The 27,310-nt window shown below is 32.3% G+C and overlaps 2 protein-coding genes across 2 annotated transcripts; one reads left to right on the forward strand and one right to left on the reverse strand.

The window, feature by feature from the left end:
* Positions 1 to 3,694: 3,694 nt before the first annotated feature.
* On the reverse strand, positions 3,695 to 10,339 carry LOC144840360 (uncharacterized). The gene is made up of 3 exons (XM_078696153.1): positions 9,731 to 10,339; positions 7,352 to 7,475; positions 3,695 to 4,910 (listed from the first exon to the last, which is right to left on the reverse strand). Exons 1-2 carry the CDS (start codon positions 10,194 to 10,196, stop codon positions 7,360 to 7,362), a joined length of 582 nt encoding a protein of 193 aa, XP_078552279.1. The 5' UTR covers positions 10,197 to 10,339; the 3' UTR covers positions 3,695 to 4,910; positions 7,352 to 7,359.
* Positions 10,340 to 14,839: 4,500 nt separating this feature from the next.
* On the forward strand, positions 14,840 to 24,339 carry LOC144840368 (N-acetylglutamate synthase, mitochondrial-like). Its single transcript, XM_078696165.1, has 11 exons — positions 14,840 to 14,961; positions 15,389 to 15,813; positions 16,180 to 16,302; positions 16,880 to 16,993; positions 18,983 to 19,164; positions 21,478 to 21,640; positions 22,102 to 22,282; positions 22,536 to 22,629; positions 22,992 to 23,154; positions 23,332 to 23,426; positions 24,002 to 24,339. The coding sequence occupies exons 2-11, from the start codon at positions 15,541 to 15,543 to the stop codon at positions 24,189 to 24,191; spliced, it is 1,578 nt and encodes a 525-aa protein (XP_078552291.1). The 5' UTR covers positions 14,840 to 14,961; positions 15,389 to 15,540; the 3' UTR covers positions 24,192 to 24,339.
* The last annotated feature ends 2,971 nt before the right edge of the window (positions 24,340 to 27,310 follow it).

A 27,310-nucleotide genomic window follows, 5' to 3' on the forward strand; every position in this document is an offset into this window, starting at 1 on the left:
TTTGTTACATTTTTGTTGGGAGTCAAATATTGCAGGTACTAGGCCTATATCGACTCATACCCACAAAGTCCACATGCTAGCTGCTGATGAACAACAAATTAGATTAATTGATTGGATGATCAGGAAATTGTATTTTTAAGACTTTGCTAACTCTGGAAAATTAAGAATATAATATAAGAGCATTTCGAGTTTCATTTTGAAATGAAGACAGTAATTTGAGCCCCGAGTACCTGATCAGATCATGAGGAAAAAATAATAAAATAATTTTTGAATCCTCCATGATGATCAGATCTTGCGGCTAATCCTAAATCTTTTCTGTTTTGAGAGCCCTATCAATTAATATTCCATCATTCGGTTTCTTTTGTGTTATTGGATATTCTTGTCAAACTACCGGTACATCGAGATTCGATTTGAAGCCATTTTTTGTTGAATTATGAAACGTTACCGCCTTTGCGTGGGTCATGTTGTTACCTTTTCCTCTCAATCAACATTGTCGGCAACATAAAGATCCAATAATAACATAATTCAGACAAAAAAATATGTTTTTGTGATTTTGAATGTACTATTTTAGTCATGATGTTTATGTCATACATACTACATTATGGAGCATTCAAAGTTATTAGGGATTGTTGCGTTGATCGAGCATAACGTTAGTAAATGTTAGGAAATTTCGATAAAATAACTAGGCCTACTGAAATATTGTTACTTCCTCTAGCCTTAAAGAAGTCATGGCGAGTCTCTTGACAATTCGTCCGAAACGACCATGATTTGTATATATTTAGGTTAGGATTTAGGCTGCAACAACAATGTATAATAAATCATATTTTGAATGGGTCAGCTTGTATAGCTTTAATCAAGTTATTCCCTTTTAGTACCAAAATAAAGTGAAACAAAAATAGGGCCTAGTGCATAATGATTTATTTTATAAAAAATAACCAAAAAACAGTCATTCAACCAAAAACCTACAGGTATATATGAATTCCAGACAACTATAAACTTTATATAAAATTTTTTTTAATCACTTTTTTTCGATCCAATCTTTGATCAAAGAACAACTATTAGTACTATTATGTGACATCAAAATGAATAGGCCTATATAATAATGAAGGCCTGGATATAAAAGGAAGTAATAAATCTCTGTCACGGCTTATTAGAACAAGGATTATTAAACAGCATGTCATGTTGTAAGTTTTTATCTCATTTAATTGTTGATCTAAATGTGTATAATATCCCTACAGGTGTGTACGGTTTCCCTCCTAACCAAAGGTGAAATTAATGACTTTTTAATGTCTAATAATAAATAACATGTACACACCTGAATGTCATTTAATTTAAATTGAAAATGCGTTTGCTGAATGTAATCGAATGTAAAAACACTCGTATATCACGTAGTACTACAGTGTAGGCCCGTCGTTGAGGTATCTAAAATAGACCGCCAGCCAGGGATAGACCCTTTGAGCACTTTGATCTTTAGAACGATATATCACCACTTGTGCTTAGGTCTGGCTTCAGGGGTTCAAAGCACTCAATAGAAGAACAAAAGCTTGATTGATGTTATTCGCATTAAAATCTCTTCTAATAAATCGGATTTCAAGATAGGTATTATATTCCCTTATGGTTAATTATATACATGTTTTGTTCTATCGTCTACGCACATGAGTGCCGTTTTCGAACAACAAGGGGAAGGTTTCGATAGAAATGGCATATTTAAAACTAATAATTGAGTTTTAATTATAACATTTTTTTAAACAGCACTGTAGAAGAGTTAAAAAACCCTCTTTTATTTTATTAATTTTCACACTGTAGAAGAATTAAAAAAACCCTCTTTTATTTTATTAATTTTCACACTGTAGAAGAGTTAAAAAACCCCCCTTTATTTTATTAATTTTCACACTGTAGAAGAGTTAAAAAACCCCCCTTTATTTTATTAATTTTCACACTGTAGAAGAGTTAAAAAACCCTCCTTTATTTTATTCATATTCACACTTTCAAATAATAATAATAATCTGCGGAATGTACACGAATTTGACCTAATTAAGTTTTAACTCAATATCCTTTAAAGTACTTGTAACCATAATTAAGTTTGCAGATCTTTAGATGTGGAACTTGAAGCGCATTACAATCATGCGGAGCATCATTTAAATTTTCTGTCGGATAGGACAAACGAAACGAACAATTAACTATGATAAAAGAGTTCATTGTGACATAATTGAAACATCATAATGCAGGTGTCAAGATGAAGGCAAACCGCTAAGTGTTTCTGTTAAGTCACCACTCCAACTCAATTATATTTATCGCATTTCTTTTAAGTCTCCAATTTACACTTATATTTTTACTCATAAATCTGGTAAAGTTAGCATATTCTGTATTAGCATTGGCCTTTGTTTAAAGACAGAGTTTGAAAGATGCTATTTTTGTAAGCTGTCACACGTTTAGTGTCGTTTCATCACCTGACATATAACAATAATACAGTAATGTGCTGTGCAAACAGTGCTATATTGTTGACCACACCTGCGGGGGCACTCATCAAAGTAGTCTTTGTTCTAAACTTATCAGTTTCATCAGAAAGAAGTGACTTGTAACAAGATCTCATATTCAGCATCCTATCTGATATTCAACTATAATATATTATTAGTAATTATGACAGTTTTGTGATCGTATCAAGTGTGCCGTGGTGGCGATATCTATTACTGGTGTGTTATCGTAATCATTTTAATTTTTTCCGTTATTGATATGAATCTATTATATAAATATTGTTTTTAAGTTGTTATTGTTCACAAAATAAGTTTTCTCTCATAATTTTCTCTATTCAAAACACACAACCTGAAGTCGGTGAGACAAAAGACTAAATTAATACAGGTATCTTCTTTTTAGTTTGTGAAACTGAAAAGCCTGCAATCATTATATTGATGATCTAAAATAAACCTCATAATACAGATACAGCTGAGTTTTCTAGATCTAGAAAACTCAGATATATCTGAGATCTGAGTTTCCTAGACATCCACAGACACTGAGAAAGAATAACCCGTCCGATGTTGGTGCTTTCTCGGTGGTTTTCGTTCGTTCTTTGGGTTTTTATTCATTATTTACTAAATAAATAAATAAATATTATTTTAGTTTTTTTGTCGCCTTTTTTATTCGAATTATTCTTTTTCTATCCTTGTATTGTTTGCATTTTAGCTTCCTTCAAGTTGATCTTATTTAAGAATCAGATGACATGAGGAAATATAGTTCAAAATAGTACGTAAACATTTCCTCGTGGCATTAAGTGGTGTAAAGGTATCTAACTATAGCCTATTGTTTTTGTGTCAGGTACAATATTCATGGCCGGAGGAAATGACTGACGTCTGTCATATACTTCTGTTCCTTTATTATTCAACGCGTACATATTGGATAAAATATAAGAGTAGGCCTATACATTTTTACAGTATTTGCTTATAGATATTTGTTTAATGATTGATACTTTTTATATAATATACTTCTCACGTGTTGTATACGTCATAGCTATACTTTCGTAGCAATGTTGTTCCTGCTGTAATATTAATAAGCTGTCGTATATTTGTCAATAAGTCCGTCGTTTTTCAAGTCAAATGATTTCTTTGATTCCTATGCTGTTCGATTTAATTGTCCATTTCTTCTTTCGTTATACATTGTATATGGTTCGCTATAAAATACAATACAAGATAAACTTCAATTCATCATGTAATTTTATTTACTTTTTTTTTCAATATACAGTAGATTATTTTTCAGTAATAAATAAGGATAATATAATTATTATATTTTGTTTACTTAAGACAAGCATACACACGTACATATTAGCCAATCCAATGTAGGATACACTAACATGATATTATCATCAAATGTGCTTATGTTATCTTATTGCACTAGCATGAACAATCAAGCCGTTATTAGCATAATGTAATTATTTATTCCATGATTTTTGTTTCTATAGTTGCCAAGTAGGCGAGTACTGAGCACTAATAACATTTTGGAATCCTTATTACGATGACCATTATCCTTAAACAACTCAGAAACTGACTTAAATAATACAGATTACTTAGCACATTTACAACGTTGTATTTACAGCGTAGGGTCAATAACACAATTTGTCAACAATATTGTTCGATTCGGATACATAGAAATATGTTGTAAAAGAATGGAAAATCTGTAAGATTTCAGAAATTCCCTCTCAACTTCGAACGTAAAGCTCTGTCCACACTATCAAACTGTTTGACAAAAAAGTCGGTAGTAATACGACATCATTGTGTTGATGGCCACGTCACATTTTTTTGCCACATACAATTTAATGTGTAGACAGAGCTTAACAGTAGGCCTATTATAATAGAACTTACATCTACAGATTAATACTTTTTAAAGGAAATTTTTCAACAACTGTATACTTATCATGAAGTACTAGGTATGCGTGGATACGTCTTAAGTACTGTAATGGTTACGATAATGTGATATTGCAAAATATATTAATGGGCGATCTTTCCTCTGTAACTATCGTAGAAAACAATTTTATTTTTTAATCGACCTTTCCGTGACTTCTTTATAACTTTATGAATAAATAAATTAAACTTTATACGTACAGTATTTACAATGAATGTGTTACTAAAACACTTAAACATAGATTTGAGTTATAATATAACTTTACAGTATAAGCCAACTTCTCCTGGTTTAGCCTCTTTTGGCGGGAAAACCAGAGCCAGACTTGGCGGGAAGAATGCTCTTATGTAAAAGTTACAATACTATTTTGTGGTTAAATATAGCGTGATGTTTCGTGTCTGTCATCGTGCCAGCACATTGGTAGACCTTTTTGGCAGTTCTCCAGCAACTGATACGGCAACGCCTGGGTCTTCTGAGCCCCTCGGGATACTTATCGATGTGCTGTACCGTACCCTCCTGACCTGCAAAGATAAATAAAACGATTTTTAATAACAATCTTTTAATTATGCAATTGTCCACGATAAAAATAACAGGTGCAAAAGTAGAAATACGATCTTTAAATGAGAAGAGTTGATTGAAAAGGTGGTATAACCGCAAGATAACGCTAAATTACATAGGTAGGTATACAACATCGCTATAACCCATTGTATGCAAATATTTTCAAGTGAATTCAACCATTTAACACGAAGACAGATTTATCCCGAATAATAACAAACGCGAACTTTTCGACACGCCTTTGAAACGAGCAATACAGGTACTTGTTGTTTTGATTCTTTACAAATCCAGGTCTCGTTTTATCAAGTTACCCAACGTGACAAAATTGCAGTTTTTCATTTAATGACGTCATCACTGTACATTCAAACGATTGTTGAGAAAACATAAAACGAAGCATCTCTTCGTAGGCCTATATAAATTAAGCCGTATTCATTTTGATTGGCTGACGTGTTCCCCTCTGTTCCAAGTGGTCCGTAGCAGAGGGGAAGACGCTTTTCTCTATCATTACTAAATTAGGTAATGCCACGCTTCCCTACTGACACGCAGAGAGTCCGTGAGGTAGAAATAATTTAGTAATGTTGACCCAGTAATTACACGAATACAGCAACCGGTTTTGAATCATCTTTTTTTTAACATTATCAATTTATCAAATACACAATCGTATGTGATTATTCTTTGTCAATTAAACTGGACATATAAACAGTACATTTATCATCGCCGCCGAAATGCGGATTGGAACGTACCATTACCTTATTTGGTTAATGAAGCAAGTTTACTACTCAACGCGTTTGGAACGTTTTGTTTGACGCGTTATCGTCCACCACAACATTTGACAGTCAGTAACTATTAATTACAGTATAGTTTATTAAGAATTATCGGGAGATACTGTAATAAACAAGAATATTGTGATATATTATAGTGTTGTTTTTCAATAAACTACCCGCAATTCGCGGGGAAAAACTGGACTGAGCCACAACAAAAAGTAGCTTACGATCACGTCTGTTTAATAACACGTGAAGTTAGAGGGTAGGTAACGCAGCTTGTGGTCTTGAAACACACGCGAAAACGCCACGACAAGCATCTCCAAATAAATTACCAGCCCGTCAATCACAGCAGCGTTAAGAAATTACAATTTACGAACGAGATTTGCTATAAATATTCCGTTACAATACTGACGTGACGTTATTTTTTCTCGAGTCAATGTTTTTTGATTGATAGTCAGTTATGTGAATTCAAAAAGAAAAATTCCCAAATAAAGAGAATTTATTTATTAAACACTGCATTGCGAGATGTGATGAACCAAGACTATTTAAATTGGAAGACAACAAATATAACTATTTTTGTAATTCATACAAAAAAAAACAATCGTCAGTTCTGAAAACAACGATGCTAAACAAACAATAGTTTTGATTATAGTCGATTGCAATCGGGAGATGTTCCCAAGTGAAGTTCGTCTAGTTGGAAGACAACGCGACCAGGACGCGTCCAGAAAGAATGCAATCCTTTGTTCTAACGGTAAGAAGAATTTACAGAAATAACAAACACGGATGGTGTTATTTCGTGGACAGTCGCGATCTGAAATCATCATCTTCAATGGTATTGTGATTGTGCGTTGATCATGCTTCAGCGATTTCTTGCTATGCAAAGGTACAAACAAAAACAACTCTTGTCAAATTGCGAGTGTATTGTATACCCCTCGATAGGTAATCATTTTGACAATCAGCTGGTTTTGAGAGAAAATAGGACAATCAAAAGGGATTGATGCTTTTTGTTAAAATCGGCAGCTTTTGAAATGTTCATTTATTAAACGTTTTAATAAAATGTTAAACTCAACATAGCAAAATATAAGAATCCGTTTTATTATATTGTTCATTTCCTCATTTCTATTTATATATATATATATATATATTTATGTGCAGACTTATATTACGACGCGCGTTATGGATTATTAGCTTGCTTACTATTCAGTTAAAAGGTTAAATAACAATCTTAGAAAATTAACAAACTACGTAAGCGGCATTATAAATATAAAAATAGAATGCTGTTATATGACTGTCATAAATCATTTATAAGTCGCAAAGGTTAGTTTGTGCCATAAATCATTTTTGGATTTACTTCTAATCTATGTGATTACGTGTTGCACGAAACATGATAAAGAGTGATTTTTAAATTGCCATATTGAAACTGCAAATCGAAACAACAAGGTCTAGATGTACTGTTCAGAATCAATATGACTTTTCATTTATTAAAACTGTACATATCAGGAGAGTAAAGATCACTGATATTGCTCAACAAGTCATGTTTTACTTTATTTATTATATGATAGCCCTGCTGTAATGCAAACATGTAGCTTTTCCGCATGTAAATAACATCAAACTTTTTAATTTCTTTAATGTAAAGTACATACCTTTATAGTTAAGCACTCTTGGTGTTTGTATGCGATTGTTGTTTCGTTGTCGACGAACGTGACATTGATCTTTCATATAGTTTTTGCCTTGGTCTGAATACTAATCTGCGTTTTGGCAAGAAATCTGAAAAGCAGAAAATAAATCTTGTTAATTATCTAAAAAAAATTCTGAAAATATTTGAATGTATTTATGCTAAAGACAAACTCCGAAAGAGCAATAAATCTGCAAATTAGAAAATAAATCTTGTCAATTATCTGAAAATATATTTCAATTTCTGAAAATATTTGAATGTATTTATATGCTGAAAGACAAACTCCGAAAAAGGGCCAACCCATCGTTTAAGATTGTTCGCAATACCAATATTTATCTGAAGATAAATCTTTACAGCATTACTGTACTCTTCAATAAATCATGGAGAAATAAGTTAGATTAGATTAATCAAACAAAAACAACCAATTCCTTCTTTATTATTCCAATCTATTAATTATATTTTAGGATTCCATTTCTTCCTGTTCCGTTTTTAGAATCGAAGGAAATAATATATTTAGGTAAATTAACAACTGATCAGGAAATCCTATGACGAATTTATCGAATACTAACCGACAAGTTACTACTGGAAATTAGAAAATGTTCCAACAAAGCGATTTAATTCTTTGTTCTTAAAATCAGGTGCCGTATTGACAGAATAAAAAGGGTATTATTTATTCAATGTACTCCAATTTGAAGGATTACACTCGATTCAATAGAAAAGAGATCTACACTCTATCATCAATCAATATTCAGTAGAGTTTTCTCTACAAAGGAAAGCTAAATATGCATGAAATTTACTCCAACTTCTGCTTTGTTTACAGTCAACTATATTCTGATGATGATGTGTTATTCTTTTACGGCTGGCACGTGGCGCTTGTCAAGCCATTGGGCACCAAAGTGCCAGCAGATGTTTCCCAGGAGAAGGCTCCCGATGGCAACCGAAGGTGAGCGTTGATTAATGAGTCCTACCTCCACCAATCCCCACGGCCATTTTTAATTAACTCGTGTTCCTTCACAAGCGATAGTGACCCTTCACAGCAACCTATGCTGGTACTGCCATATGCACTATTTTTTCCTTAACAAAGTGCCCAATATTCTCAAATAATTGGCTTCCCACTGAATTACACCATTAATTGCTATTCCAATGTAACTCACAATTAGTTGAATAAATTTGTCTTTTATCATTCATTATTATCTTAACGTAAAACGGTAATGATCATAAAAATTGTAAAACTATCTCAAATTCACAATGAAGTAATTTAATCATAAAAACTGCCGGCAGCCCTCCAAAACAATTTTGATTCGTTTTTCGGGGAGATAGATCTTACATCTCGCAATGTTACAGGTACCCAACATTGGAAACACAAAAATAGAATTTACAGTAGATAGCAGGCCAGCATTAAAAGTACACTAAACCCAGGGTATTTTATCGTGCAGATTAAACAGACTATTTTTATAATATGATACATTAATCAATCATATTGGAACCGGAAAATTGGGACTGCGAAAAAAGAACAAATAAAAGCAAATACAAGGTGACCTTGATTTGAAACCTAAAGCTTTACTTGTTTGTCAAATAAGTAGAGCCTATTCAATATTCGCGTGCATCAAATACTGTGTAACTAAACTATCTTATGTATCTGACTTTTCAATTATAGATAAAGTTCCTTCTACAGTACATAATAATATGAAAGTGTATATCGAAATCAATACCGAACCCAGCCCAGGGTAGCTAAAAAAACCCTAGAAAATCTGGGCAAGTTTAGACACGATAATAGCATCAACGCCCGATTTCGAGGGATGACTTTTAAAGTGTTTGATTGGTCCTTCTCTGGGCTCAACTTTGGAATGATTTCTTCTGGTAATGTGCAGTTTTATTGCTACAACTTCGGGTGGTACGCAAATTTGGCCATGCTTCAATCTTTATGAAATAATCCTCAGTCAGAGGCTCAGTTTTCTTTTATATCGTAATGTGATAACATGGATGTAAAGTTTGCAGCTTTAATTTACTCCTTTTTCTAGAAACGAGTTTACTCTGTTTATGATTGATCTTTCTTTGTGTATTTATCTCTAAATGTGCCTTTACAGTAACTTAATTCCAGGAGTAGGCCTAACTAATAGATATCCAGACTCGTCTTATAAACTACACATTGTTTTACTTTATCATCAACAACTTATTCGAGTTGAAACACACTAGTATTTTTTCATTTTTAGAACATCTAGTACAGAATGAAAACAAAAATCTGTATTAAAGCATAATGTAGATTCGAAAAAGCAGAACCCTGAAAGAGAATTTGAATTAGAGGTACATTTTTAAATTAAATTACCAGCTTGTAGCCGATTCTTACCTGTAATTGTTGTCTGTTTATATTGCTTTGGTGTTTGTGATGAACTGGACGGTTCTTCTTCGTGCTGTGTAGCAATCGGTGAAGTTACAGTACTACTACATTGCATTGTTTCGTTATCTAATCCATTGTTTTCTGTCGAATCCGGTGAGTTTGTTGATAACGTAACAAATTTAGTTATAATTTCCCGTGTTCGATACATGTTTGAACAGGATTTTCCGTCTAACAAACTCCATTCCCAACGACTTGTAGAGTTATTTACTGGCATTTCGGTATCGGGATCTAGTCCTAAAGATTCGAGTTTCTTGCGATCTTCTAAGCACGATTGCTTTAGCTCATTCTTCAACCAAGCGTCTGTAGCTGCATGATCTTCGCTCGTCGTGCCAAATAAATTCCTTGCAACTCTCGACTTTGCTACTCGTCCTGGCCTAGAACCACACACTCTTATTTTATGGACGTCAACAGTCATCTTTAAATCGTTTAACTAACTCTAGTGCTTGTTGGTATACAAATGAAGCTTGGTTTGTACGTACCAAACGTAAAATACACTCAACTAGCCTTGAATTACCACTGTATTATATAGTCTGTATTGTCTTCTACAACAACAACGTTTTCCAGCGATGCGATTGGTTGTTGATGCAATTGTCTGGGCGGAGCTTAAGGGGGTGGATGTTAGCCGTGTGATTTTGTCCACAGTTGTAAATTAAAAAGGACGCGTTCGACGTAATCCCAACATCTGTTTGTGTGCATTCATTGTTTTTATTTACTCACGTAGACGATAGAGGGCGTTTTATATAAATTCATTTCTAGTCTAGACATGCATCTAACCACAAAGTCAGGAACGTGCCCAGACAAGATTAAAATAATTTAAATTTCAAAATCAAAGTAATTTAAAGATAAACTACAATTAATTGTCAATATTTGGTATGGTACCTATTCAGTTTATTTAGTGGGCGATCCGAAAATAACTTCAATATCAAATCAAACGAATTATCTTTCAACCAATAAGTTTGTGGAGCTGCTATCGCCATGGTTTGATATAGCTAGGCACATGTGCTACTAAAACAAACTCCAAAATGAGGTACCATGGTCATAATGTTTCAATCTTAAATTTATTCATTAAACATATTGAATTTTGCTTTTATATTAGTATTATTAGTTACCGAAATTGCACAATCACTATAAATTGACCAATCAAATTGTAATCAAATAAACAAACTATTGACCAAAACAAAAATCTGTATAAATCATTTAAAAACCAATTGTCTTGGAAAGAAGAATGCAATATCTCCATTCGTGTAGCTTCTTCTTTTAGTATTACACTTGTTTTTTTCTCAAGCTTATTTCTACATTCTTTTTTGCACTTTTAATTTGATTGAAGGCCTATAAGTTGATTTTGATTGGTTGATTGTACATCTGCGAAGACAGATAATATACATAAGTGCATGTTTTTCTTAGAAATCCCATGTAAACAGACTAACATTTTACGAATTAAAATTGGTAGACACCATGGTTTGGTTAGTAGGCCTACAGACCACAAACGTGCAGACGATATACTAGAGGGCGCTATCTTGTTTTCTTTTCAAAATGTCATTTTCACAGTATAATACCATATGACGATATGACTCTTATTTTTTTCTTTTTGGCCTTTTTTTATCTCACTTATTTTATATGGCATATTTTTATCAACTTGAAATAAATAAATGCAATCTTTCTCATTTAATTACGGATGAAGAAACCGTATTTGGTAGAATACAGGCGAAGAGCCACCGAGAGAGCAACCCGATTATTTTCTCCCGTGATGGGTACGTGACGGTTGTGTCACGATCACATGATGAATAGGCTGTTGCCAATGCCAAGTTACCAAGTACTGAATATATCGACAAGAAATGTGATACCAATTGCATTCACGTTTATTGATTTGAACCCGGACTCAATGAATAACATTGAAACTGTGTTGTTAAGGTCAAACACAAAGTGTAACCTTCGGTATCGGTTGTAAGCGTAGAATCAGTTTTCTCGCTTATTGATTGGGTCCAACCTTGATCTTATTTGGCTCATTTCCAGTAGGCCTATGCATGCTACCCGTGTAAAATTAAATTTATGATTTATATAGTAATATATCCATATGAATATACATGATTTCATAGCAACCCATTAAAACAAGCAACAATAAGTAGGCCTACATGCATGTATTAATGAATCCATTAATCCATGGTACATGTAACTAAAGTTCGCTGACCTGACCTTCAATATACTACGAAAGTTACAAGTACTGTACTCGATCCAATCCAATCAATATTTCAATATTGATGTGTCTCGTCAAGATGTTCATTGTTACATTTTGTACGTGAATGATTAGGACAGTTCTGTCAATTCTAAGCCGGGCTATTAATAGACATATGAAAATTGATGCGCATGTGCCTATATTCAGAATTAATTTGATGAAATCAAATGAAATCAAAATGAAAATGAAATATTCAGAATTGATTTGACATCGAATGCTTGGGTCAATGTTCTTTCATTACAATATATGAAGTTCTTACTACAATTTCTTAACTTACTGTAATGTAGTAGGCCTACTACTATTTCTATGGGAGCTTCCGGTGGTAGTTCTCTGTCGAAATTTATAAAGATTCATGTAGTGAGCTTCTATAAAACTCAACAGCAACTAGACTCGAGGGATTAGATTTAACGTTTAAGGGGCTTAATGGAAATAAATCTCTGAACCAAAAAGTCAATCCCATGAATTAATACAGTAATTTGCTTGCTGATTACCGTAAAAGGGAATTGTCTATAATATGCATGGGTTACGTAATAGACGGACAGGTCGGATCGGCAATAAGAGCATGATAATATAGAAAAAGAGCTTTTATAGGCCTAAATTAGTACATCCTTGATTTTATGACTATCAAAACAAGCAATTCAATATTTATACAATAATGAAGGAAATAGAAAATTAGTGTTTAGTATTATGCCTACACTACATTTCCATTTAGCGTTATACAAAATTCTAAAATCAGAGGCCTCAGTTATTTTGGATGAATTACAGACAGGTTAATGTCCATCTATGTATGCCAAGAGGCCTATTGTCCAACTCTCTTTTTAAAACAGTAATTTAATATAAGAGGCATATAAATAATTAGCTTCACAGAATATTGAATGTGCCAATTTATATCTGGAATTCAAATGATATCATTTATGGTACTGATTTTATGTTTCTCTTTTTAAATTAAGCATGGAGCTGACAGGTTTTCCCGCGTTTAGAGACGGAATCAGATTTGGATTAAAATGCGATAACAATGCAGCAAACTTGAAGCAAAAAAGGTAAGATTTAATCCGTATTAACGTTAAATCTGAAGTCGAGTCATTGAATCATTGCACTGGCTATCTTTTTGTTACATAGTATAAAGGTATCTGTTGTTGTATTGTCTTATGGTTAATCAGGAATGTGTGGGAACGTTAACTTAAAGTTTACAATGAACAAGAGTCGCAGGATTAGTGATTTAGTTTAATGTCCGATTTTCAATTTATAAACTTAAAAGGTCTAACGCTCTTAACTTGACCAATTCATCTAAATTGGTGATTAGCCATAATCACGTATTTAATGTGATTTTCGTGGCCATTGTCGGAAACCGTTATAACGGTGGGAAAACATTTTCGCGCGTTTTACATAACTTTTACGCGGGTTTTTTGTTTTGTTTTTGTTGTGCATATTTATGTAGCACACATTACCGCAAAATAATAGGCCTACAGAAAAAAAGATAACGAAATTAAAAGTCAAGGCCAGCAAGCTAGGCTGCTATACACTCTGGAGGAGTGAACATTTTGACGACACTGCTCATTGTGGATCAAGGATTTCGAGATAGTAGTGGGTCTAAAATTAAGAATTTTTGGAAAATTTATGTGGGGAGGGCACATGGTCTTATACAATTTACTTTCCACATTACAACTGAATGTCTACAAGGTAAATACTATTCCGACTTCATTCAGTGACAGGAAATACTGTGAAAATGAAAATTGCCTGACCTACAGCCTATTTTAAAGCCCGGAATCAATATTATATGTTCTTTATTGCGAGACATTTAAAATAATAGTAGGCCTAATATTTAATGAAGATCCAAACTGCAAAAGACACTCCACATAAGCCTCTTTCCTCTTGAGGCGGCATGCATTATACAGTAGACTAAAGAATGTGTTCTAACTGTACGTCCCCAGTGGTTTTTAAGGAGATGAGCCTACAGATCAGCTGCTTTAGCGACCTTCAATGGGTTTTTTTTAGCGCAGCATGGATTAACAAATTTTAAGTTTTAACTACATTACAAAAAAAAACCAAAATAATACTGCTCTTTTTATTCATTTTTAAAGAGTACTACTGTAGACCTAACAATACAATAAGTCTTTTTTACAATTTAACAATTAACATATATAAACCACAAACCGAGTACTTTAAATAGCAAGGACAACTTATAAATTGTATGGCACGTATGCTATTTTGTATTTTTTTATCATAGAAAATAATTAGGGTCATGCATTATTTATGATTTATACCTTAACTAATATCACATTACTGTAATTTAAAATTTGTTGTGTTTAATTTTTTCGATCCTCATGTCACAAATATAGTAAACAACAGTTTTTATAGTATGTGAACTTTATTCAATCAATCATAATCATTTTTTAGTCATAATAATGATAACCATAATACCGTGTAGTACAGTAATGTTTACGAAAAAAATAATAATTATAAGATAAATACTGTGATTATTTACAATAATGATAATAATAAATATAGAATAGTGATTATTTTTAAGTTTATCAGTTCCACAATGAATGAATTTTTCCGGAGGTGCTCAGTCATTTTTATATTACTAGGGTATAGTAACCCACGAGAAAAAAAGTTATCCATAATAATACGATTGTTAGCTAATAGAAGCCTTGTTGGGTACGGTTATAACTATAATTTAGTTTTTCATGAAACTAATACTACAGACCGTCTATGTGTCCATAAGTATTGTTTGTGCGATCGAAAATAAAGAAGAAGAGAAGCTAAAAATGAGTTTGCTGCCCTCTTGAAGTTTTTTAAAATTCGATTGATATTCGATGATCGATCAACAACCGCCGCCGACAGAGAAGATTATGATGCAACATGGTTTAATAAAGTAAGTCTTCTTCGTCGTCAAAAGAAGCTGCTGACGGGGAGAGAGGAGGTGGTCTATGTTAGGCCTAGAGAAGTAAGTTGTTAAAGTTAATGTAACGTTGTTGTCACATCTAGGCCTATGCCTAAATTAGAATTGGGCACATAGACCTACAAAATTGTTAAAAGATAATTATTAAAACTTAAAAGCTAGGCCTAGAATATGCCGGTAATTCTACTAAATGACCATTATTTAGTATGGTAAGGCCCCAGTCTACTAATAGGCCTAGGCCTACTACTAACTAGGCCTACTAGGCTAGATGGGTTTTAGCCGGTTGCCTAGGCTATGTTTGATCTAGGCCTACCTATACTATACTCAGGCTCAGAGGCATCCTGCTTCTTGTAGGCCTAGCCTAGGTCTACTAGCTAGCTAGATAGCCTAGATAGTTTCAGAACATTTACAATCAATCCATAAAAATAAAATACAATAATGAATAATATTAATATGAATAATTCATTTTCAGAAATCTTTTAATTTTGATTTTGATTGTTTTTACAACCAAAACCGCTGATGCAATTATTAGCTCTTCGCAAGTCAAGCTTTTGGCATCGCCGAATGCATTGCCTGTTGGTGGAAAATTAATAAAGCCATGAATATTTAACCATATTTAAAAGAATGTCACAAATATTAGCAACAGTGAGGGTGTGTAGATGTTTACGACGCAAGTCTGCATTAGCTACAACCAGTAATGTCAGGAATTATATATGTAAGCCTCTCCTTGGTTTTCAAGCAGTTAAGGAAAAAACTGTGTTAATTCAGCCAAAATCTCGAGGTTTTATTTTACACTGGCTACGATGGAAAAGTGACTATTTACAAACACTGCCCCACCTGAGTCAGGGAAAGTATACTTCAAATGTAAACCACGATCTGAGACGTTTTTTAGAAGAGGTATGTACTGTATGAAATTTGTTGCCTTTATAAATTTAATACTGATTATTACTGAACTTGGTAATACAAATAAAAAAAAAATATTTTAAAAACCCAGCCATTGACCATTTGTATATATTAATAATTAAAAGAATTCCATTACTTACAGTTGTCTACATGAACAGCTTTCACATATCACATTACATTGAACTTTATTAACAGAAATTAGTTTACAGAAAGGGATACACTTAGAACTGTCACTCTGGCCGATCCTATCTGATTTCTTTTATTTTTATGACCTACCTTTTTTGATCATTTTCTTATTTTCTCCCTGTTTAAGTATTGTAATATTGGTAAATGGAAATGTAAGTGTTTTTGTTTCTTTAGATTGGGACAGATCCAAAAGAGGCAAGATATTGGCTCAAACAATTTCAAAACATCGATCAAATGCGTGCTAAAATATTCGCTGTTGTACACGTTCATCAAGATATATTTCAACAACCTAAGATGGCAAGATATTTTCTTTTTTTTAATTTAAGAATCACTCTTTTCAATTGTTTTCCTTCTCTCTTTTTTATATTCACTTTTTTTTTAAGCAGATGGAGTTACTATATTGATATGAGTAATGTGTACTCTATTTGATCCCTAATCATAGTAGCTTATAGTAGGCTACATTAAAATAAGGTTAAGGCCAAATAAAACAATTGTTTCACCTCTGTTATCAAATTTTAGAGGCTCATACCTTTTTTTATTATTTGTTGGGTTTTATTTTCTTGAAGAAATTGATTGTTTAAAAAAAGTTAACCAAATAAAACATTCAATTTACCATCAAAAAGTTTGGTGATATTTAAATAATATACCAAAACATGAAAACGATAATATCAGTTTTAGATGAACTAAATAGTAAAACTCCTCATAAAAAAAATATTTTTTATTTGGGCTAAAGTTATAGATACAGTAGAGTCCCTGAATATTTAATGGCAATATAAATCCTCATTGTATTACTGATGATACTAATAGTTATAATGAGATTACTAGAATGACCTTAGTACTGAATATGAAGTTTATTTTTCTGTTTTTATTTCAGCTGGAAGCATTAAGTTCCAATCTTTCTTTTCTTTTTCGAAATGACATGATTTCATTAATTGTGCATGGTGCCACGTTTCCAGCAAATAATCAACCCACTTCAGATGAATTACAGGTGATTAAAACACAATTCATGCATAATTGAAATTTATGTTTTTTGATAGATTTTATGGAACATTTTTATATTTGACCTAAGGGACCATATTAAAATTATTCTACTGTAAATAACTATATTTAATTTATGCATAACTTGCTTTATGTCAATTTTTTAGCAAGCTTTTTATTAGGTAAGCATACATCACTGTATTGCAGTGACTGCGCCTCATAAACTTCCATGTTAAAACAAACACATATCATCTCATAAAGAAATTAACCTCTATGAGTTACTGCAGTAACTGCAATAGAATAATTTTGACATTTATTAATAATTAAAAAATAAAAATTAAAAATAATTGTTAGTTCTTGTAGCTGTCTACAGTACTATGTACACGGTTTATTACTGAACAGTACTCCCAATGATTTATATACAGTAGTAATATGTACAATTTGTGATGACCTTACAATAGATTGTAAAAACTGACTTTGAAAATTTGTTCAATTTCAAGACACAAACACCCTTTTTTAGCTTCTTTTTTCCTTTTTTTTACCCCTTTGGTCATCACATAATTACCCTGCTATATAACCGATTGTAATGCCACCCACGATTTAAAGGTATTCAAACACAATGCTTTGCTAAATCCATTGTTAAAATGCAGTGAAGTCCAAACTCCTTATTTTGCCAACTTTCATAACCAGGACCTTGAGAATATCGTCCATTATATAAGATTTATTCAGATGCTTTGCCTGACTTGGTATGGTAAACCAGGGAAGAGTGATATTACAATTTGTAATTTCACTCTTCCCTGGTTAAACCAATATAGTCCAGCAGCCATAATAGACAATTAATGTCTTGTTCAACTATGACAATATAAAGTACTAATATACTATAATAATTGGATATTTTGTGGTCAAGTTTACAAAACATTAAAGTTTACAGCAAATCATAAAAAAAAAAGTATTTATATCGACGGGTATATAACTGGGTCAAGTGGTGGGTATTATACCGACTCTGGTATAAGCCCACCACATTTGAGAGAGATGCATGATCTGAGGGTCAGCAAGTAGTGGATTACTGTATTATTACTACAGTAGCCTATATCATCAACATGGATGAAAATAATAATTACTCTGAATTTCATAGGAGAGTTTATGCTCTATGATGAGCTGGGTTTATAACAGAGTCTCTTAAACAGTTAATGCTTAGATAGGATGTAGTACGGCATTAGAAAATATTTGCCATGTTATGTGAGACACGTAATACATCCACTGACATTTCAAACCATCAGTTTGTTCCAAACATAATACCATAAGGTGTCTACAATTAATTTGCATTAGAATACGTTAAACAGTACTTGCATAATAGTACAGGCAAGTTCAAGTGGCAATTTGTACATCAAAGTATTAATATAATATTTCAAGAGTTGATGATTTTTCTGATGAAATAATGCTTTTATATAGATCAAGTTGTTTAACATGAATATTCATGAGGACTGAGAGTAAATCAGTAAAGACAGCAAGTGTTGGACTCTGAATGTTAATTACACTAACAACAGTAAATTAAACTGAAGTTAGATTTGATTTCAGGTGACAGCCATTGCGTTGATTAATATTAGCATGTCTTCCTCTTTACTTTCAGTATCTTAAATTATATTTTGTTTTGGTATTTTCATTTGATATTACATAGGACCATGTCGTAATACATAAGCAGACATGTTGGAACTCATTTTAGTTTGATTTTCTTTCTGTATTATATAAATTACAGTATAATCATAATAAAACAAAATATTTATTTTAATTTTTTTTTTATTATTTATTTCAACTTTATTTATAGAGGCTAATCCTTTCAGCTGGGGGTGGGGAAGTGCGGAATTCTTCAGGGACCCTCTAAAATGTCAATAAAATCCACATTAAAATGATTACCACCCCCAACTCAATAAATTTTAAGGTTAAAAAGATTAATACCCAACCCACATCTTATATTTCTTTGGAAAATCTGTTTTCTTAGGCAAGTCGACGTCGGGTTAACCAAGAGACAATGACTATGGTGAATTTTCTACAGGCAAGCGGAACGCCAGCTCACCCGTTATTTCCAGGGAGCAATGTCCTGAAAGCCGAAGCAACGCCTGGAAGTAGCATGATGGGAAAGGTCATAAATGTCAACACAGATCCATTACAATGGTGCTTAGGGTGAGAAAGTATTTAAATTTATTAATTTAAACATTTAATTTAACATTCAATTTCGCCTGTATCATCCATTAAAGCTTGGTCAAATCTAACCTCTAGCCATCAGCACAAACTCTGTGGTCTGTAGGTATGAATGCTAGGCTAGTGATCTAGAGGTTTTGGGTTTGAGTATTACTTGTGTGTTCTCAATGTACAACAGAGTAAATCTCTCACTAAATAACAATTAACAACAAATGTGTAACACATTTAATTTAACTTTACAATCAATTGTGTTAATGATTAATGCATTTTACGTTAAAGGTCAAAACTTGAATAGCGAAAGCTGATTTATTTTGGTCTTTTTTGTAATTTTTGTTAATGAAGTTTTTATATTATGTTATGAGAGTGACAAATAAGGTATTTACATACACAAACAATCTACACACATTAAATGTTGATGTGTCTCAATCATATGCGAATTCAAGGGGGAATCCCCTAAACTTTGCAGATTGTAATGCAAAAGATCACTGTAGGCTTCGGCATCTAAAATTTGCAATTTTTAGACCCTAGCCCCCACCCCCTATTTCAAAATCCTGGATCCGCCACTGTCAGTGCTAGTTTTTAATATTACTTTAGTAATAATAGTAGTTGGTACAGTATGTTAGTGGGTGATAGAGTCAATTATAAGTTAATTGCAGATACACATAGCTTCTAGTACTGCAGCTGTATCTCAATAGGTTGAACCCACTCAATTCAAAAAGGTCAAGATTCATACACAATTACTGTACTTTGTTTATTCAACAATTTTTTTATATATTTAACTATTAAGTGTTTAACTGCTCTGTGTATAGACTATTTTATAATAGATAGATTTAATACTAATCAACACACTATAAGCCTCACCAAGTGTAACAATTATTGTGAAGGTGAACTAATTCTAATAATATAACTGAAATCCAAAGGTCAAACTAAAATAAATTGAAATGGAAATGAAAGGATAAAGTTTATAAAATATAAAATTTAAATAAATAGTCATTACATTTCTGTGAATAAACAGCAATCATAAATATTGTTGACCTTTATTGTGCCCCTTAATTTATAGGATAATTCTGTAACACTATTACAAAAATATAAGAGTGTACAAATTCCACTCCGAAAAAGCTCCTTTCTGCCTTATAAAGTAATCTCATTAGCTCTTATGAAGGAATATAGTTCTCCGAAGCTTGACATTTCTTTCTTACTGTTTTACTTTATAGTTTAATGATTTAGCTATTTGCTCTCCATTGAGATTCAGCCACAGATGATACCCACAGCATTGCCATTTTTTCAGTGCTTATTATTTCTGTATTGAGATCCAGCTACTAATGATACCCATAGCATTGCGATTTTTATATGATAATTTGCCTTTGGATATACAGTAAAACTAAAAGAAATGATTACTATAATTACTATAACTCAAAGAGTCAGTTGCCCCTTAAAAAACATCGAAATACAAAAAATATTTCGATGTTTTTTAAGAAGCAACTGGCTCTTTGAGTTATAGTAATTGTTTTGCTTTAGTTGCCCCTGACCATTGTGCTCTGTTTCTGTTCTGTTCTGTATCTGTGTTTTGGTCGAATAAATAAATGAAATGAAAAAAAAAATTAAATAAATAGAATATATAAAAAAAACCAAAATTGATATGTGTCAATATTAGCTAAAATTAGGTATGCTTTAGAAAAGCTTAGCAGCAGTTAAAAAATTTTAAAATGCCATCTAAACAAAAATTAATATATATTTGTAGTGTATTAATTGTTAAATTATTACACACTATTACAGTGTTAATAATAAATGTAAACATATCTGTACTGTAACATCAACAGAGGCATGAGGCCTCCAACGCTGGACTTCTGGGAAGAGTGATTAAAAACGATATTTTATAATAATGGTCCTAAATATTGAAAATCTTCTTAGAATTTAACACTTTATATTTAGCTACATATCTTCATCCAAAGATTTCTAGGCTTATTAAATTTTGAACTTGACCAATCCTATGTGGTTTCACATTCTCTTTCACAGTAACACACGTTTTTTTTATACCATACCAATCATATCAAGTTTAATGCTCTGTCTGATCAATCTAATCTAATCAAATTTTATGAGACAAAAAAATGTGATGTGCCCATATATGGACATGATGATGTCATAGCACTACTAAGTTTGGGCATATCACTGCCATATTTATGCACATCATACTTTTTTTGTCAATCTAGTTTGATAGTGTAGACAGAGCTTAATACATTTTACATACTCTTTTGGTTTATATATTTTCAATTCATTATGTTATGTATTGTTTAGGTGTGGTCATATGCCAGTAATAAGTTCAATTGGTGAAACGTCCAGCTCGCAACTGGTCAGTGTTGATGTCCATCAAGCTACTGCTGAGCTAGCCAAGGCATTGCAGCCGATGAAAGTTTTATTTCTCAATGATCATGGTGGTATTACAAATGAGAAAGGAGAGGTAAGTACAGTCATCAACTACACACTGAGATATGAAATGTGTTTGTTTGGTTTTTGAGTTGAAAGTAACCCATGTTTTCTAAACCAAGTATAAGCCTTCGGTAAAGGTGCTGAGTGTTACTTATCCAGGAGAGCATGTACTCGTAGACAAGGGGTGGATCTAAGGCCCAACTATATTTAAATTTCAGTAAAAAACTCCAATAAAATACATACAGTTGACCGGATACTTTTCCAGACATTTCTAAGTCCAAAAGTTCCCACAATTTTTTTTACACATCCAGAATACCAGAAGGTGTCCATATTGGGATAGTGGGCTGTACAACATTAGGTTTTTTTCATTACTTTGTTTAGAATTTGGAAAGTAAATTACATGTTAAATAGTCACATAATATAAATTTCAAGGATAGTGAGATTAAATTAAATTATATTGTTTTATATATACATATATTTGATTCTCCTCAGGTGATTGGTGAGATCTTAATTCCTGGTGATCTTGAGAAAATTTCAAATGAGATATGGTACACTGATGCAACTGAACGTAAAGTAGAATATATGAAAGATTTGTTGGAACACTTACCGAGCACATCAAGCGTGGTCATCACATCCGCCACCACACTTCTAACTGAGTTGTTTACTAGACATGGTAATTATTACTATTTTTAGATGTGTTAAGAAAATGAATAAACTTTGTATAATAGACTATTGTCCTTAGACACCATTGGAAAGACCCAAAATGTCTGTTTTCTAATAGAAATTCTACATTTCAGGACCTCTGGGACTTTTATTCTTTTCACAGCTTTGAAACGATGTAGAAAAGTTTGATTTTGAGAGTGATTAATAAAAAGAAAATGACTTGATTGTTAATTAATTATTGTTAAAATTGTTGTTTCCTCTAGGCTCTGGTACACTGTTTAAGAATATGGAGCCGATACATGAATTAACGAGCCTAAACGATGTTAACATTAATCGATTAATTGATTTAATGTCAAGGTATTAATTTGTACTTAACTCTATGTGTTCCTATCCACACTGGTTCAGCCCTTTCCATCTACCAGTTTATAGATTTTTTAACAAGGAATCACAGGATGGATAAAATATTTTATAATTTATCATGCTTATAAACTAAGTCTCATTTGAGGCTTAGGAGTGGAGTTAAAGGAGTTGTTAGTTACAACCTGGCACTAGGTCAGGATTGAACAATGGACATTGGGATTAGAAGGCAAGCATGTTAACCACCAAGCTACAGCTCCACTACTTTTGTATTATAAATTCATTATTTAATACTTCATAGATATATAAAAATGTTGATCATAGTGAACAATCTTTTTATTTGGTGATATTTGCATTGTTAGAGCTTTTGGGCGACCTTTGAAAGAAGAGTACTTTCGAGAGATATCGGACCGACTTGACACAATTTACATTTCGGAAAGTTACAGCGCAGCAGCTATAATAACAAATGAGGCCGGCACCAGTGTTCCATACTTGGATAAGTTTGTCATTAGTACACAATCACAGGTATCATTCAACAATTTGATTAAATATTTTTCTGCAACACCCACCAACTGAATTTAAATCATTGGCAATTTATGTACTGGGGTATTTGCTGAAACAAAACAAAAACATATTATTTCTGTAGGTTTTTGAATGAAATTAATTTTTAATATTCTAAAAAGTTGTTTTTGTATTATTTAGGGAGAAGGCACTAGTGATATGCTGTGGGACGTAATACGAGGCAAATTTAAGAACCTGTTTTGGCGGTCACAACATTCCAACAAGATCAATCCGTGGTAAGAATCATTTTTAAAAATCTCTTTTGTACCAGTGGTCAAATATTCCAATTTTTTAAAGCAAAATTAAGTCTTAAAAACTTTATTTTAACATTAATGATTTTAGTTTTTTTACATAAACTAAGCAAATATTTAAAAAAAAATTTCAAACAATTTAGTTTGTTCAGTAAGATAAAAAGAACAGGTTTGATAAATAAGGCCTTCACTTAGGGACTTAAGGAGCCAATGTCCTTAAGCACTACAAGGTGTGTGTTAAAATAGCCACAAATATAATATTAACATTTCAGTGTTTTTATCTCACAAACTTTTTAGTAGAACAGAACCATTTACTTTTTATGACCTGTTTTTATTGTTTTTTTTGGTCAAATAAATAAATGAAAGTAAATTTACTTTTTATCAAATACTTATAAATGAGGTCTCTAATTTAAAACATAATCTAGCATCATTGACGTTTATCGTAAGTTATCGCAGGATAGGAGCTGAATATAGAATCTATAATCTTTGTACTTCATACTTGAAGCAACACCATTGGTCAATATTAGGGAGCTTATCATCATCACACCATCTTATTTCAGGTATTTTAAACGTTCTGAAGGTAGTTGGAGTAACAGTAAATGGACTGTGTTCTGGTATGGAATAAACGACCCTAAGCTTTCATATAGGCTTGTTGACTATGCAGTGAGACTGAAGACTTCCTTTATTGAAAAAAAACAAACATCATCTTTGCGTCTACCATCTAAGATGGAATCGACTTCAAAAGTGTAATAATTAAATTGGCAATAATCTATGGTTTATTAACCAACACTAAACCAGAATTTTTTTAAATTTATTTTTTCAATATCAAAATATTGCTATTCAGTCTCTTTAAATTTTTATTTTTGTATTTCTTGTATAAAGTTGGCTAAGAAATGTTCACCATCTATCGTTCTTGTCCTGATGATTGAGAAATTAAACGTAATGTGCCATAAATCTATTGTAGCGAGCTTTCCATTTGATGTTGAAATGAGACAATCATAATCTTCCATCTATAGTAAGTTTGACTTCTTAGTATTTGTGACGATCAGGACCTTCCTGATACTTGCTATCAACGAAGGAGCATAAGTTTAATTTCCAACATGGAAGGAAGAAAGTTTAATATCAACATAAAACGAAGAAAGTTTAATTCGGAAGCAGAAGAGAAGTACAGTAGATGGTCAGTGACCAATTTCAAGTTCAAAAGCTCTGTCTACACTATCAAACTGGACAAAAAAATGTGATGTCTCCATATATGGACATGATGATGTCATATCACTACCATATTTGGGCACATCACTACCATATTTGATAGTGTAGACAGAGCTTTAGTTGGCTTTAATCTTTTCAAATTCTTCCTCTTTCACTGTATTACAACTTTTATATCTTATCTGATCATTTGGGTTCCAATAGGTTCTGTGTTTCTGTTGCTTATTAAATCTATACCTTCTGATAACTATTCATTATTTCTGTGCAATTTTTATATCCTGTGTGAATCGTTACAGACACAGGGTAGGTTAACATAGACCTTTCAAACTAATATTTATTATTCTACTAAATTGTTTATATTTTATCTATTCTGGAAGTGTGTGTATAAATTGGTATATCTTAAACAGGCACCATTTTGAAATTATTTAACAGGAAGGTAAACAAAAATAAAATAATTTATGTTATTGATTATTTGTCTGAATGACATCAAACACTGCAAAACATCAATTTCATTTAGAACCATTTAAGCATAGAAAACCAAAAAACTGGTATGTTCAATGCGCTAGAGTTAACTTCGTTCCATGCATGATTAAGCAAATCCGAATCGCCTCAGAGTTACATCAACAGTACAGTAAGTGCTTGTGTGAACAGTGTTATGTCTCCGTGTTTTTCACAACGATATAACTTAAATGTAACTCTGATCAATTTCAGTACATTTACAAAGCTAAAGCTTAACTCTGATAGAGAAGGAAATGTGTAAACACAGCTAATCAACTAGCATTGAAACAAGATGTCTTTTTTTCCAATCTACTAGTACTACAGTATTAATACAGTAGATGCCCTTATTCAGGAGAAATATATGTTTTCACCATGGAGTAAAGAATATTCTGTTACTCCATGGTTTTAACACTATAGCCAACAAATATTAGAGGACATCCTATAAGTAGACACTGTTGTATCCATCAATAAATTGGTTCTACTGTATTGTCTTTATTATTTATCATGCTTGTTATGCATGCTAACATAAGCAGCTAACAAAACTGTCTGTTTACAGTTAATACAGGTGATTATTGCATCATTCAATTAATGTAATAGGAAAGGAAGTTAGACAAAGAATGGGCTACTGGTACAATCATAGAGATATTATAGTGGACTATAATATCTCTATGGTACAATATAGTATTCTAGTGCAGTAAATATTTGTACATTTATTATCCAACTTAATACATGTTACATTCAATATAAACAAAAGCCTTGGTTAGAATAAAAAGTCTTTGGTGCTGATTACTTAAATATGTATAATCTAACATTAAATAATAAATTAATGTTTGTGTCTTCCTTAATGTGTGTATACAGTATATCCTAACAGGTATAGGGAAATATATTAATGTATTTTGGTAAAAATTATAACAACATATACAAAAAAATAAGGGGTTAAAATAGCTTGTGTTTTGGGTGGGCTTGTTTACAAAAATATTTTTGACATTACTGAAAAAAACATTTTTATTTTTATTGTATGTTCTTGCAGATGAGTAAATTCTAAATAATAGTCACCTTCTGTATTATTGTTTTCATTGAGTTTTAGGGTCTGTTTCTGCTGCATAACGCAAATTAACCGTTTATTTTAAAATGGATTAAAAATAACAAGACCGTTCTGTTCAATTTGTGCTCCGAAATAACCAGTTAAATCAATGGGTGGTCGTTGACAAAAATTGTTAGAATTACCCAAAATGCAATTGGTCCTGGCGGTTAATTCAAACGTTACCGCCGTGTAGTTGACTCAGGGTCAGCAGCTGTCAATCAAATAACCGTTATTTTGTGTTGCAACTAAAAGTTGCACAGCGATAACCGGTTATTGAATGGGTGTTTTTAACCGGTTATTTTGCGGTGCCTTTTAGACGGTTACCAACCGGTTACCACAAATTTGTCCTGTTTCTGCTCACAAGAAAATGGAGTTAATTTATTCACACCGATTTTAACCAATTATTTTTATGCAGCAGAAACAGGCCCTTAGAATAAGAAAACCAGTTTAATAATTAGGTAGCTTTTGATTTGGGACGACCAAGAAACAAGTGAAGTTTTGGTGAATTCTAGGTCGAGAGGATGATCATCGACACAATATACATGCAGGTTGTAAGTTCTAGGTCGTTAAAAATCGAAAGTTTTTTATTATCTACATGTGCTAAAAGAGATATTTGGTGACAGTGTTTGGTCTGTATAGACTCCTTGTTCATTCAGACAAGAAAACATGTAAAGGTCTCCAGTTGGTGGCACTGGTACAATGTGTACAGCATTTAGAAATGTCTTCTACGTGTGTTCATTGTAGATACAGTATATAAAGTGTTATAAAAAGAAGTTAACAGGGTTTATATGCAATAAAGTATGGGTGTCTGAAATGTGTTTACTTTACTTTACCTTTATTTTGTGATATGCATGTGTACAAGGTTCGGTATACTTAGTGACATTGGCATCGGAATGTTTTACTGGTAATTCAGTTTCTAAGCATGCTCTGAATGACTTTACAACTACATAGTCGAGTAGTCCATTGTGAAAGGCCGCTGTTAGATATACAGCCTTTCGTTATAAATGTTTATAATCGATATAAAATGTCACTCGGAAGCTCATAGAGGCAGTGTGGTACATGTTGCTACAGTATATTCATC

The sequence above is a fragment of the Antedon bifida genome, chromosome 1, assembly GCF_963402885.1.
Source record: "Antedon bifida chromosome 1, ecAntBifi1.1, whole genome shotgun sequence".
NCBI classification, from domain to species: domain Eukaryota; kingdom Metazoa; phylum Echinodermata; class Crinoidea; order Comatulida; family Antedonidae; genus Antedon; species Antedon bifida.